Source organism: Cariama cristata, unplaced genomic scaffold (genome assembly GCF_000690535.1).
Source record: "Cariama cristata isolate BGI_N322 unplaced genomic scaffold, ASM69053v1 scaffold31129, whole genome shotgun sequence".
NCBI lineage: Eukaryota > Metazoa > Chordata > Aves > Cariamiformes > Cariamidae > Cariama > Cariama cristata.
The window spans coordinates 1231-14087 of record NW_009636797.1 but is presented as its reverse complement, the minus strand read 5'-3'; the positions used below and the strand labels follow the sequence as shown (position 1 = coordinate 14087).

The 12857-nt window shown below is 46.3% G+C and overlaps 1 protein-coding gene across 1 annotated transcript; it reads left to right on the top strand.

Annotated features, from left to right (window-relative positions):
• Positions 1-287: 287 nt before the first annotated feature.
• On the top strand, positions 288-10520 carry MIER2 (mesoderm induction early response 1, family member 2). Its single transcript, XM_009708060.1, has 12 exons — positions 288-369; positions 923-1074; positions 1853-1978; positions 2663-2786; positions 3461-3570; positions 4252-4321; positions 5917-6068; positions 6842-6923; positions 7027-7121; positions 7919-8046; positions 9083-9219; positions 10045-10520. Exons 2-12 carry the CDS (start codon positions 931-933, stop codon positions 10518-10520), a joined length of 1644 nt encoding a protein of 547 aa, XP_009706362.1. The 5' UTR covers positions 288-369; positions 923-930.
• Positions 10521-12857: the final 2337 nt, after the last annotated feature.

Sequence of the window (12857 nt, the reverse complement as noted above, 5' to 3'; positions counted from 1 at the left end):
TGCTGAAGGTAAAATAAATAAAATGGAAACACCACCATATGCAGTTAGAGACTGAGGGGAAGGTGATGAATCCAGAGGAAAGGAGGCCTGGAAGAGCTGTTAAATACACTTGACTAGAGCTCTTTTTGCACAGCACAGTTTCTATTGCTACCCTGTGTGGTTTTTGTTAACTTGTGTTTTAAAATGTAATTAATTGCATTTGCTGGTGGGGTTAAGTGGCTGGAGGCATGTTACATTTTTAAGAAGAGATGTCTCAGCCATATTTTTCTCTTTTCTTGAAGGCCTCGGTTGGCAGGCAGAGTCCAAGGGTGGTGCCATACCCAGCTTGCAGTCTATGTCCTGGAGAACCTGGCCTTCAGAGTGCAGCAGGTAGCCACAGTTTAAGTATGCGTCTGTTTGTTGATCTGGTTTCCAGAGGAAACAAGGCTTCTGTGATCAGCCTGCCTGTTCCCTTCTTCCAACATCTTCTGAACCTGTTGGTTGATTCCTGTACCATTTGACAGAGGAGGAAAGTCTTAAAGATACCAAAGCTCCTACAAGTGTCCATTTGCCCACTCTTGCAATAAGGGGTAATTATCCTAAAGATGCCTCGGGTGAAGAAGAGGCTGCAGTGTGCACTCACGTGTTACAACACTAGCGAATCCAGTCAGGAGAGACACACAAATACTCAGAAAATCTTCCGATTCAGCTTTCAGTCAATTCTGGGACTTGTATGTGCAGAGAACCAGGCTTTGCAGTTTAGCGCTTGTGGATTGACTGCTTTCAGTTGTGTACCCCAGCCCCTCTCACTCCTTTCTACCTAATCTCTTCCTCTGGCTTATCACGGCTGCACACACACAAGAAGGGAACGTCCCAAGCTTTGTTGCATCTGAAGATTTGGTCCTGGGTGGTGCTAGTATCCAACTTGTTCTAATCCCTGCAGTTGTGTCAATGGGCTCAGCTGATCATCGACTGAACCTAGCAGAGATCCTTTCACAGAACTATGGTGTACGGGAAGGAAGGGAAGAAGAAGATGATACTCAGGAGAAGCAGAAATCTTTAGAAGAGCTGGAGAAGAATTTCAGTGCCTCTCAGGTAAAGGCAGCAAGGGAGGGGAAGGGAAATTACCTGCTGGATTTTCTTGCTTGCTTTTACAGTACTGGTATCAAAGATCTTTGTGAGAAACTCTGACTTGCTCAGCTGGCAATGCGCTGTGTTTAGGTCCACCCATCGACGAGTGTTAGGTTTGCATTTGGATAGGAAGGAATGGTTTTGACAACAAGTGACAGCAGTAAATTTTGAAGTCTTCCTCTGCCAAGTAGCCACTCTGATGAAGTGGTCTTTGCTCACCTTGCTGAAGAGCCATCAGCTGTTGGGTGTACGATGTCTGTTTCACAGTGGAGGAACCACAAAGATGAGGTGATGTGGTCCTCCTGTTGGTGGTCCCATGGAGACCTCAGTGGAACACCAAGTGTGTTCTTGGAGACACAGACTGTCTCTTCAGGTCAGGCACAAGACTAATACAGGGATTTATTCCTTCCCTTCCTCTCTATTTATAGAGTTGTGCTGTCTGGCATCTCTTCACCAGAATGAAAGCTAGTATAAAAAACCAAATATATTTAAAAAATGCCTTTGACTGTATTGCTTTGGGGTGAAAGTTCCTGGCTTCTCCATACCTTTGAGAAGAACAAGTTGTGGTGGGTCCTGATAGACCATGCCTTCTTCATTACACAGCGTTACCTGAGGCAGTTCAGAGCCCCTGGAAGAGCAGAGCTGCCTTGACTGCCTCTGCATATCTCTGTGTTCACTACAGCTGGTGTTGTACTCAGTGATTGTTCCATTCCTGATGAAGCTTTGTCCTCCTCTTGCTCAGAGCAGTGAAATGCCATTTGAGGAGCTGCTTGCACTTTACGGCTATGAGGCATCTGATCCCATCTCGGAGCAGGACAGTGAGAGCAATGATATTACTCCAAATCTCCCAGATATGACTCTGGATAAGGTAAGAGCACCTGTCTGCTTGGGTGTATGCTCTTAGCCTGCGCTGTAGGTTTCTGTGCTGTCTTGGAGCTTGAGACGTCTAGTAGCTCTTTTCAGGTGGAGTTTGACTAATGCCAGGGGAAGGGGCCTGCCTAGCTCTGGTGTCCCAGTGAGGAACACCATGTGCAGAAATGTGAATGTAAAGATTTTAGAGGAGACTGGAGAAAGAATAACTGTTTTGAAAAGAACACTGTAAAAACTCTTAATGAAACTTGGGTTACAAGTCTTTGCACACAGATGTGGATCAGTGGAGGATCAGGGGACGTTTGTATCTTCCAAGGTGAAGCTATGGCTGCTCCTGTTCTAGCTAAAGTTTGTATAAAACTCCCCCCTGCCCACCCCCCCCCCTTCCCGGATCTGTGAGATATTTGCTATGAGTGGAGCTCTACAGAAAAGGCCACTTGCTCATCCTCTCTCCGGCTTCCATAGGAAGCCACTCTTGACACTTGTAGAAGTGCTTCTAGGGAAAATAGTCTAGGGGTGGTGGGGAGTCTGAGAGAGACTCTGTCTTCGGACAAGCTATGGGAGGGTGAGGAGATCTGTGGATGTGGCCAGCCTTGGCCAGAAATGCTTTACTCTAGGCCTCACCCACCCTCAATATTTTTTAATTTAAAAATATTTTTCACTTTCTTGTTGTTGTTAAAAGGAACAAATAGCGAAGGATTTGCTTTCAGGGGAAGAAGAGGAGGAGACGCAGTCTTCAGCTGATGATCTGACTCCATCCGTCACATCCCACGATGCATCGGACCTATTCCCAAACCAGCCTGGCTGTATGTGTCACTGATTTCTAAGTAATTGGTTTTTCCTTAGATGTGATATGCAGGATAGGGCAAGAATGTTTTTCTTTATTTTGTCACTTAGTTTCCTGACATCAGGTTTTCCACTTTCCTTCTGGAGGCTGCAAATAAACCTGAGTGCCAGTGGTGTTACTGAGCATTGGTTAGGGCATGATAGAGCATAGACAAGCAGTGGGATGAGGGGATAGTTGTCTTTTGCTGTAACTCACACAATTAAGAAAGTGAGAATTGTTTTGCTCCCTGCTGTAATTTCAGTCTGAAAGATCAGTACCTGATCTGACATCTCTAGAAGTGAATAAATTCAGTAGTACTAGTGGTGTGATATGTTGTGGCAGTTCCTAAATATTGGAATACATGGGAAGCCAAAGTGCGTGAGAGAGACACAGCATGAAGTGATCTTATTCCTTCTGCTATCCTGCAAAATGAAGGAGTCTGAGCTCCCCAGGTTGGCTGGCACCACCCATTTGGCAAGTGTGCAAATTCTTTTATTGAAAAGGAGAAAATTAAAATACGGGTGAGTTGTCACTGCAGACCATGCTGAAAGTAACTTTAGGACAGAAAATGAAGGGAAGAAGAGGGAACATAGAGCATTAGGAGGAAAAAAAAAATAAAATTCATAACTACAGATCTTTTCATTTCCCACAAAGCAAACAACTTCCTTGTTGATGAAGACAAAGAGCCCTGTTCATCTCCATGTGCTTCCTCCATGGCTGAGGATTCAGAGGAGGATTCCATCCCATCCAACGAGTGTAAGAAGGTAAATGATCTGAGTGCATTGGGGAGGGGAGCTAATACAATGTGCCTGAGTCTGAGGAAAGCATGACACCAAAACACTGTGATATTTTCGCAAGAAGTTTTCTTTCTTTTATTTTGTTTTGCTCAATGCCTTGCGTTTTGTGGAGGGCGGTGGCAGATGTGGGTTACAAGATTATTTTTTTTTTTAATATGACCTTGAAATCCGTATCTGAAATTATCTTCTGCTTCAGATATGGAAAATGCTGTTGTGCCTTGGTAAATTAAAACTGCAATCTGTAGCTCTATAAAGGGAAAATGCTGTGCAATATTCCCAGCAGGATTTACTGAGGGGGAACCATCTTACGAAAGAGAGGCTTAGACTTCCAAATTCATCCTGGTTGTGAAGGTTGCAGGAGAGCTTCTGCATTTCTTTATCTCCAGTCTTAGCTGCTTGCCCTATATCTTTAACGTTAAAACTGTGTAAATGCCTAAGGTCCCCAAAGTATCATCTGGTTGGTAGTAAATCTTCTTAGTTACCCTTTAAAATAGTCAGGGTTCCCTAGAAGTAATAGTGACAGTGGGGACTACCGATAAATAAATTGGCCTCATAGTGTCGTAGTCCCTAAATCATGAAGTACACCTCAGTGCCTATGTGGAGCATTTTCTGTTTCAATTTAGTCACTTCTCTGTGGTGATATTTCAGGAGATCATGGTTGGACCTCAGTACCAAGCCACTGTTCCCATCCTCCACTTCAGCAGACACGGTGAAAAAGGTAAGGCAACCTGCTTTATGTATCTTGTTTGGATGTAGGGCTGCTGGCCTCGGCACTTGATAGGGCCCTGGTTCACCAGTTCTGCTCTGTATCTCTATGCTTGGCACCTCTCAGTGTTGACACCAAAATTTATGGCTACACCTGAGCTAGCTTTAAACTAGCCTGTTTGAATAGGGCTAGTAATACAGCTACAGAAGCTAAGAAGCTCAGTGAAAACTGGGTTGGTGTGACAGGTTTGGAGGAGGGTGTCTCAGCTGTAGCCAAAGAGAAGGAATACCCTTCTGGAGATATTCTAATTTTTTCTCTGACATCTTCCTTAAGTAGCCAGAATTATTTTCATTCAGTACTCCCTGGAGCTGATCAGTTTCCAGTTTGATAGGATGTCTGCAGAGTAGATGGAGGTGCCTTGATTTGCAGATTGCATCCAATAACTAGTGCAATACTAGCACTAGCTTGTTGAGTTTCTGAACAAGATAGTTAACAGAAAGCCACATCTTTAGAAATTACTTGCTTCCTCCCTAGTTCTTTTATCCTAGCAGATTCTGAGCAAATCAGTAAAAGGAGATAGAAGTTACCAGTTTTGCAGATACTATACTATTTCAGGTTTACCCAATATAGTTCTCAGAACTTTTCTCTCTTACTTTTATCAGTGCTCTCAGCCTTCTGTATTGAAGACCACAGATTTAGTGTGCGTTTTCCATAACCTGTATGTTCGCATCAGTGTGAAATGAAAGGAAACTGATAGTAGATCCCAGTTGAGGTCTTTTATGCCCTGTCTGTATGCCCTGCCTCTGACCTGATTTTAGTGATTCTACAGTGTAGAAGAGTTGATTTCTTTGCCTGTACAAATGAGTTAAGTACAGAGGGTGCTGATGTTTTTATCTGAATAGAAAAATCTCAATATTTCTGGTTATTTTTTATTGCAGCATCTTTCTTCTTGCTTTCTTCTGTGCTGTTGTTTTACTTAAACATCTCTCTGCATGGTTGTGTGCTGTGGACTAAGAGCCTTGAAAGCTGAAAGGGCCAAAGATTGCTTAGTGATGCAGTGTGCTCCTGCTATCCTATGTGGGTGGAGCAGCTCATGGGGGAGCATTGCAAGCAATCACAGGGGAGGGCAGCCTTGCAGCTGCTTAATTTTGTATCTAGGACAGGGAGAGGGTCTTGAGCCTAGGCCAGGGTTGTAGCTCAAAGCTACCTTCACCTCCCACTCCTTTTGTTTACTGTGTGCTGGAAAAGACACCTTAGAACCTAGGGGTTTTTTAGTTGCCAGGATTAATGAATCAAAGCAACAGTCTTTGAGAACATGGTAACAAAAACCTTGTCAACCAGTCCTTCTGAAGAAGTGGAAGCAAGCCAAGCCTGTGCTTAAGGCTCTAAAAGAGATATAAAGAGTATTAAGCTTATCTGCCTCCAAAATCAGGAGGGACGATACAGTACCTTCAGAGAGATGGTTGTCATCTCTAGTGCCAAGTTGGAGTACCAAGCAAAGATTTCCTCCCTCCTTCTGTCTCTCCCATGCATGTACATGCAGACCATTTCTCAAAAGCAGCAGAATTTTCTGTTTGATTAGCTTATTTCAGTGCTTTTTCTGTTAGCCTATGAGAATGAAGATCAGCTGCTTTGGGACCCAAACATACTCCCTGAGAAAGAGGTTGAAGAGTTCCTATACCGTGCAGTGAAGCGGCGATGGGATGAGCTGTCTAGCAGCAGCCTGCCAGAAGGAGAGATGGTGAAGGACAATGAACAGGTAAGCATGGAGGTTTCTTGCAGCCCACAGATACTCTAATGTTAGTGGTGTAACAGTGCAGCGTTTCCTACAGACATCCTGAATGAGACATCCACGTAAAAGAGAACGAGACCTAACTCCAGTGATCCTCTGCTCCTGCTTCAAGGATAAGTGAGGGTGTGCTTCTCAGCTGCGGTCTCAGGAGGCTATTCACCCTCCTGTTTGGAAGACTGGAAAAGGCTGTAGTGGATCCGACCACAGGCCTGTCGAGCTTAGTGCTTTTCTTCCAACACAGTAACAGATGTTTGTGGAAAGCCTGTAACAGACTGGGCAAGTAGAGAATGGGTAGTCTTTTGACTGTATTCTCTCAGTATCCCAAACTCTCTGAGCCAGAGCTTGCAGCAAGAACATCCTTTTGGATCTGTCCTCTATTACATTGTCTGATTCTTCTTTGAAGCCAGCAGAAGATCAAACATTTGGCTAAGGAACTGCTTTAGAGCAGTTGTGTTTCCTCTAAGCTAGCCAGGTTAGATTCTCACAGTAAGTCTGCAGGAACACAAAGGCATACCTGTAATCTGCAGGGCTGCTGGTAGAACCACATCTTTTCAGTCCCGGGGTTTGTAATCCAGTGCCTTGAAAAGCAGAATAGTCTATGCTGATGGTCAAGCTGGGATTAGTGGCAAAGTAGCTCCTGGGAAAAATAAGTTTTATGAGACAAACATGAGTCATGAGGAGGTTGGTTTGTGGTGTGTTGCTCAGGTACATGCTGTGAGTGATTTTCTTATGTTTCCTAGGCTTTGTATGAACTGGTTAAATGCAACTTCAATGCAGAAGAGGCACTGCGGAGGTTACGGTTCAATGTGAAGGTTATCAGAGGTGAGAACCCCCCATATTTGGGTTCTACCCTAAACATCAAGGCACATGTACGGAATCTAGGAAGAGTTACATCTCTTCCAATTCCTCTTTCTTTGTGCTATAGATGAGCTTTGTGCCTGGAGTGAGGAAGAATGTAGAAATTTTGAACATGGCTTCAGGGTCCATGGGAAAAACTTTCATCTTATCCAAGCAAACAAGGTAAGGACATTCACCCCTGCATCCCACTAAGACAAAGGGAAGGAGGCACGTGTATTTGCACCAGAGGTACGTTTTGAGCCTCGGCTAATGCAGGAAGTTCAGGACTGTTGAGTTCCGATCCCAGGCTTCGTATTGACTCATGCTAGCAGGTGATAGGCTGTTCGCAGCCCTGCTCTGCCTTATTTTCCAGGTGGAAGAAGTCACAAACAACACTGACCTGCATGAGTGTCAGTTAATTACTGATTAGCCCTTTCTGGAGTCTCAAAAGTTCTTTCCAAACTGTCAGCCCTTGCAGTACTTCTGTGAATGAGTGGGTTGAGCATGTGGATGTTTTGTAAAGTTTCCTGGGGTCCTCTAGAATGAAAGATGCTGTTGTAGGGAGAGCTGGGCCTCAGGACATACGCTGCTGTGCTGGGAGTCGGCAGAACCAGAGTGTCCAGTTCTACCGCTGATTAATTGTGGGCATGTTGATGCTGGCCAGTGAAAATGGATGCACGTTTGCTCTCTTGGTGTTAAGTGTGCTACTGGAAGTGCAGGAAAGTCCTGCACGAATGTACCATGTGTGAACCCGCTCTAGGGTCTGCAAGAACAATTGTGCACTGTGGGGCGTTCTTTCTCCGGCCAGTTACCACCTTGGAAATCTGTACGTGCTTCTGTTCTGCAGCGTAGATGTGTCCAGAGCAATATAAATTACTGTAATGCACTTAATTTTATGTGCTGATTAAATGGGAGAATAGTCCTTGCTCCATGAGATACATCTGGATGCACGGCATTCTGACTATGATGTTTCTCCTCAGGTCCGCACCCGGTCAGTGGGCGAGTGTGTGGAGTATTACTACATGTGGAAAAAATCAGAGCGCTATGACTACTTCACTCAGCAGACTCGTTTAGGAAGGAAGAAGTACGTCCTCCACCCTGGAGTCACGTGCGTGGAATATTCTCACACTAAAATTAGTAATATTAACCTCCCAGTGTTTCCTGCTGCAAAGCACCTCCACTTAAGACTGCACTTTCTGCTTTAGAAGGTTTCTTGGGTGGGACCATGGAGGGATGCACTGGATATTCTCAGAACATAAACACTGTTAATGTGGAGAGGGAAGATAAAGCAGTTATTTGCTTGGATGTGGACTTTCTTGCATCAGAAAACACTGTTTTGTTTCAGACAAATGCATCCACAAAAATTAAGGCTAGGGTCAGGGATTCAGGGCTGATCTCGGGAAATAACTCAGTTCAGTGAGGTTTGGGGAAGAGAGTTTTTTGAGTTCAAAAATACACTGTTTCTGGTGGTTTGGAACCTAAATTATTTTCTTTTCCTGCTGCCACCCTTTAAGGTAAATTCTTCATTTGGAAATGTGTGCTAATTACAGAAAATACTTTTCAAAAAGGTTGAAACGGAAATGTTTTAAAAGGTCAAAATGAAATATTTAAGTTGAATGAATTAAAAACTTTAGATGAAGTCTTAGTTTTGGTTTGGTTTGGTTTTGGTGGGGTTTTTTGTTTTTTTTGTTTGGTGTTTTTTTTTTTTTAATTCTGATGCAAGACAGGAAAATATTTTTCTCATCACTTGCTCTTTGCTGGCACACTTAATGTTGTCATAACCCGCTGCAGTCACTCTATGAAGCTGGTTGTTGCTTGGGGAGAATGTTTGACCATTAATTTTGCTTTGGAAGGGGCTGAGGTTCATCAAGAGCTGGGAGGCAGAGCTCTTTGTTTTGGAAAGCTACAGAGCCCATTCTGGCTTGTCATGGGCTGGTCTTAGCCATGCTGAGTTAACTGCGATCGCCTCAGTGCAGAGTCTAAACTGGGCTCTGCAGACCAAGAAGGGATGGGCGTTCATTCTAGTGAGGTCTCTACAGTCCTCTTGCTTTATTTGTTGATGAGTTTTAATCCCAGTCAAGTTTTCCCTGCCTGCATCTCTCTGCCTAATAAGTGATGGTAGTGCTATCTGTCTTTCCCCACAGGGATTACACCGACAATGACTTGGATGGGGGTGAAGTAGAAAACGCCAGTCGTTCTCAGAGCTCCCCACCAATTCCCTCTGCAACTAACTGCCTGGATTCTCACTTCAGTCAAGATCAGATAGCAATAGAGAGTACAGGTAACTTCTTCTGTCTGCCACAGGGATAACTCGTCTCCCTCACTCAACAGCACAGACCCTCCTTTGCCTTTCTCCTGTTGTCATTATCCAGCTGTTACGTTCTCCCCACACTTTGCCAGTGAGCTCACTTTGCCCCGTGTCAAATACCAGCCCTGGGCAGATCTTGGTGTAAGCAAAGGAGACTTGTCTGTCTCTACATTGACCAGTAGTCACTTAAAAAGAGTTGTTTTGGGCTTGGAGGGGTAGCCTAAGTCCCAAAGCAAAAGGATTTGCACTAAGTTTGGGCACCTGAGTTAGGTGCTTCCAATGCACTAACACACAGACACACTAGACACGGGTAACTCCTCGGGAGGGTGGCTTAAGACGTGAGAAGTCAGGCTGTACTTGCAAACTGCTTTTGGAGAGAGCTGCTGTGAGAGGACTTAGAAGGAGCCCAAAATGGGTTCATTCCCTCACCGTCCTACCACAGATGAGGGCTTTGTGTAGGCATCTCCCAGGGGCTGTTGGCATGAGGGCATAAGACTTATGATTTGGCTTATCTTGGAGTGTGTCTGTGAGATTTCCTTTCATTTCCATAGAAACACTGATGGCCTCCCATCTGCTGTCTGCATCTTGCCTTTCTTTGGTACATGCTGGCAGGGATCTTGGTTACTGTAATAAACATTTGTGCTACCAAACAAATACTGTTGTGATTAGGTGGGATTGAACTGGTTTCTGTTTTTTTGTATGTTATGGACTAGCTTTTTCTCACTTGCTGTCCCCCACCCTTTCTTCCTCTCTTTCTGTCTGTCCATCTCCCACATTTCCCTCCTTTGCCGTGTGCAGAGCCCCTCAGCGTGGAGAGCGCAGCCTGCAGCCTGGGCAGCATGAGTGAATCGGGGCAGGGCTATGAGTGCAGTACTCCTTCGGAGACGAATTGTTCCTTCGACCCCACAGAGGAGTCATCCTCAGGCGCCATCTCAGCTTCCCGCACACAACACACTGTCAGCCCCTCAGAATCGGGGCTCTATGCTTTGCCGCCAGCTGGACCAGGACTAGCAGAGAAGCAGGAGACGTTGCAGAGCTCTGGTGAGACGATAACCATGGACTTCACTCTCCCTGCAGACATTAATGAGGGTTTGCCTTTAATTGCTGGCCCTGTGGATTTGGACAGAGACCCAGAGGCAGTGGTGGCCCCTGCGCAAGTGTCCTTATCGGTCACAGATTTTGGCCTCATTGGCATCGGAGATGTAAATAGTTTTCTGACGGCTCATCAGGCTTGCCCAGCACCTGTGGCTCGGTCAGAGCCCTTGTCACAGTGAGAGTCTTCAGTCACAAACTTGTCACAGACCCAGCAAGGACTTTGACCTGACTGAGTGAAATCCTGGAACTTCCACTGTTCCATAGCGACAGTTTGGAGCTGTTGGTCAGAATCCGTCTTTCCATCCTCCTTGATCCAAGGCTACAGTGAAGCCAAACACCTTTCTGCTCCAGTGTGTTCTGACACAATCATGCAAAGCTGGTGGCTGGCTTTAGTGAGGGGGGAGGTCCATCACCTCCTGTTTCGTTGACCATGTGTCACCCAGGTAATGCCAGGCAGTTTGGAGAGTCCCTGCTTCGGGACAGGGGAAATGTCCCCTGGCCCTAGTGGAACAGTCTTGAGTGCAGAGATGCTTTGAGAACAGGGATGTATCACTGGCACTTTAGGGGCTCGGACAGAGGATGCAGACTGGAGGTCTGAGAGCTTAGGAAATCTGCAGGGAGCACAGTCCACCTGGGCTGCAGGGCAGTGTGCCTGCAGAGATGGGCATGGCGATGCCAAAGGAAGATGAGGAGTCTTGGCCCTTCACCCACAGATAGTGTGTGGCAATAGAAGTCATTCTCTCCGTTCCCCTCCCAACAGCCATCCTGCACTCCTGAGCTGTGGGTTGCGACAGGCATGCACACTGCTGTTTTCTAACCTCTCACAGCTGTGTGTGTCTTCCTGCCTGCTCTACCACCAGCTGCAGGTGGGACGTGGCCTGGTCCAGCCATTTGGCAGAAGCATCAGGTCTTGGAAAGGGATACTGCGTGGTGCAGTAGCACTGTGTGCACTTAAGTCCTCCTAGCCTTCCCTTGCAGTCCTGGGCCGTGGAGAACGTACTGAGAGTAAAGGGAGTTTCTAGACCTACAAAGCGATGTTGGCCCGGGAGTGGTGCAGTGCTGCTGCTTCTGTTACTGGTGGTGAGTGACTTGATCCTTGCTGACCGCTGTAGTACAAGAGGGTAAAATGCAGATGAAAACGTCTGTAACTTCCCAGCTTGTTCAAACAATTTGTCAGCTGTGGGAAGAGGAGGTTGCTTAGCTTCCCAGTGCACCAAGTCAAGGATACCGGTGCTAGCACAAGAGTCCCAGACAGGAGAGCACACCAGTCCCATGGCATCCCTGCCCCGTTGTGCATCACAACAAAAGCTCTCTGTTTTCTGAGAGGAAAGTATGTTTTTACTGCCATTAGCAATGTTCAAAGAGGTGACAGGGTGGCCCCGCATGGCAGCAAGATGGCCGGCCGCTATGCAGAGAGCCACAGTGTCATGTTTGTGGGTGTGCTGGAGTTCAGAGCTGCTTTGCTTCCTGGGTGTGTTCCAGGTCTGGGGTTTGCCACTAGCTTAAATCCACATGTTCTCATTCCCCTTTTTTCCATGCAGGGAATGCTGTCTGCTGACTAGCTGAGGGCAAGGCTCTGATGCAGATGTTTCCTTCCTCCAGCCATTTTCTGCATTTGGGAAGGGGTTTGGGTTGAGGTTTTTTGCTTGTTTTGGTAGAGGCCTTCAGGCTGTGATCCTGCAGTTGGTTCTGCTGCCAGTGGATTTGGAAGATGACTTAAAACCATTAGCCCGCATCCTCGTTTTAGCTGGACCTGTGAAGTTGTGCTCAGCCCTGCGGTGGGAGCACAGAGGAGATGGCATCGGGCAGCTTCACAGGATGACAGAGTCAGACCTTGTCTCTCATCCTCCAAGCCCCAGACCCATTTTGCGTGCATTAGCAGGGGTTTGCTTTGGTCCCTGGCCACCTCTGCTGAGAGGTGCTGAGCTCCAGACACACACAGCTGCCTTGACCAGGCAGCACTTTGTCAACCAGATGTGATAACCAGAGGTCTCCTCTCCGGCTGTTCCCAGTTGCTGGAAATGGAAAGCAAATACAAGTGTCCGCTCCATAGTGGAACTGCCCAGGCTGTGATTCCCCTTTTCTTGGGGAGAGAGGAAGCTCCTTGGCTGAAAGGAGGCAGGGTGAGAGCATGGGCAGCCCTCCTAGGGAGGGCCAGGCCTTGGCATCTCCTCTCCATCAGCCAAGAACATTCTTAGTTTTCCTGAAACCATTTTTTTTTCTTTGGTTTGTTTCAAGTCCTAATGAAAGGAGAGGAGAGGCTGGGGGAGGCAGAAATCTTATTTATGTTCTTCAGTGTTGTTTACAGATTCGCATGGGGTCTTTCAACATGAGTGCGGTGCTTTGTCCACATAACTTCAAGGGAGAGGGGTGGAAAGGGCTGGGATGGGGAGGGGGAGTCACTTGGGGAGGAGGTTTGGTTTCAGTTTTTTGTTGGGGTTTTCTTTTTCCTTCTTATGAAGCACATTCACTTTGAGCCGCTCCCAATGCTGGATTCTTCCCCCCCCCCCCCCACA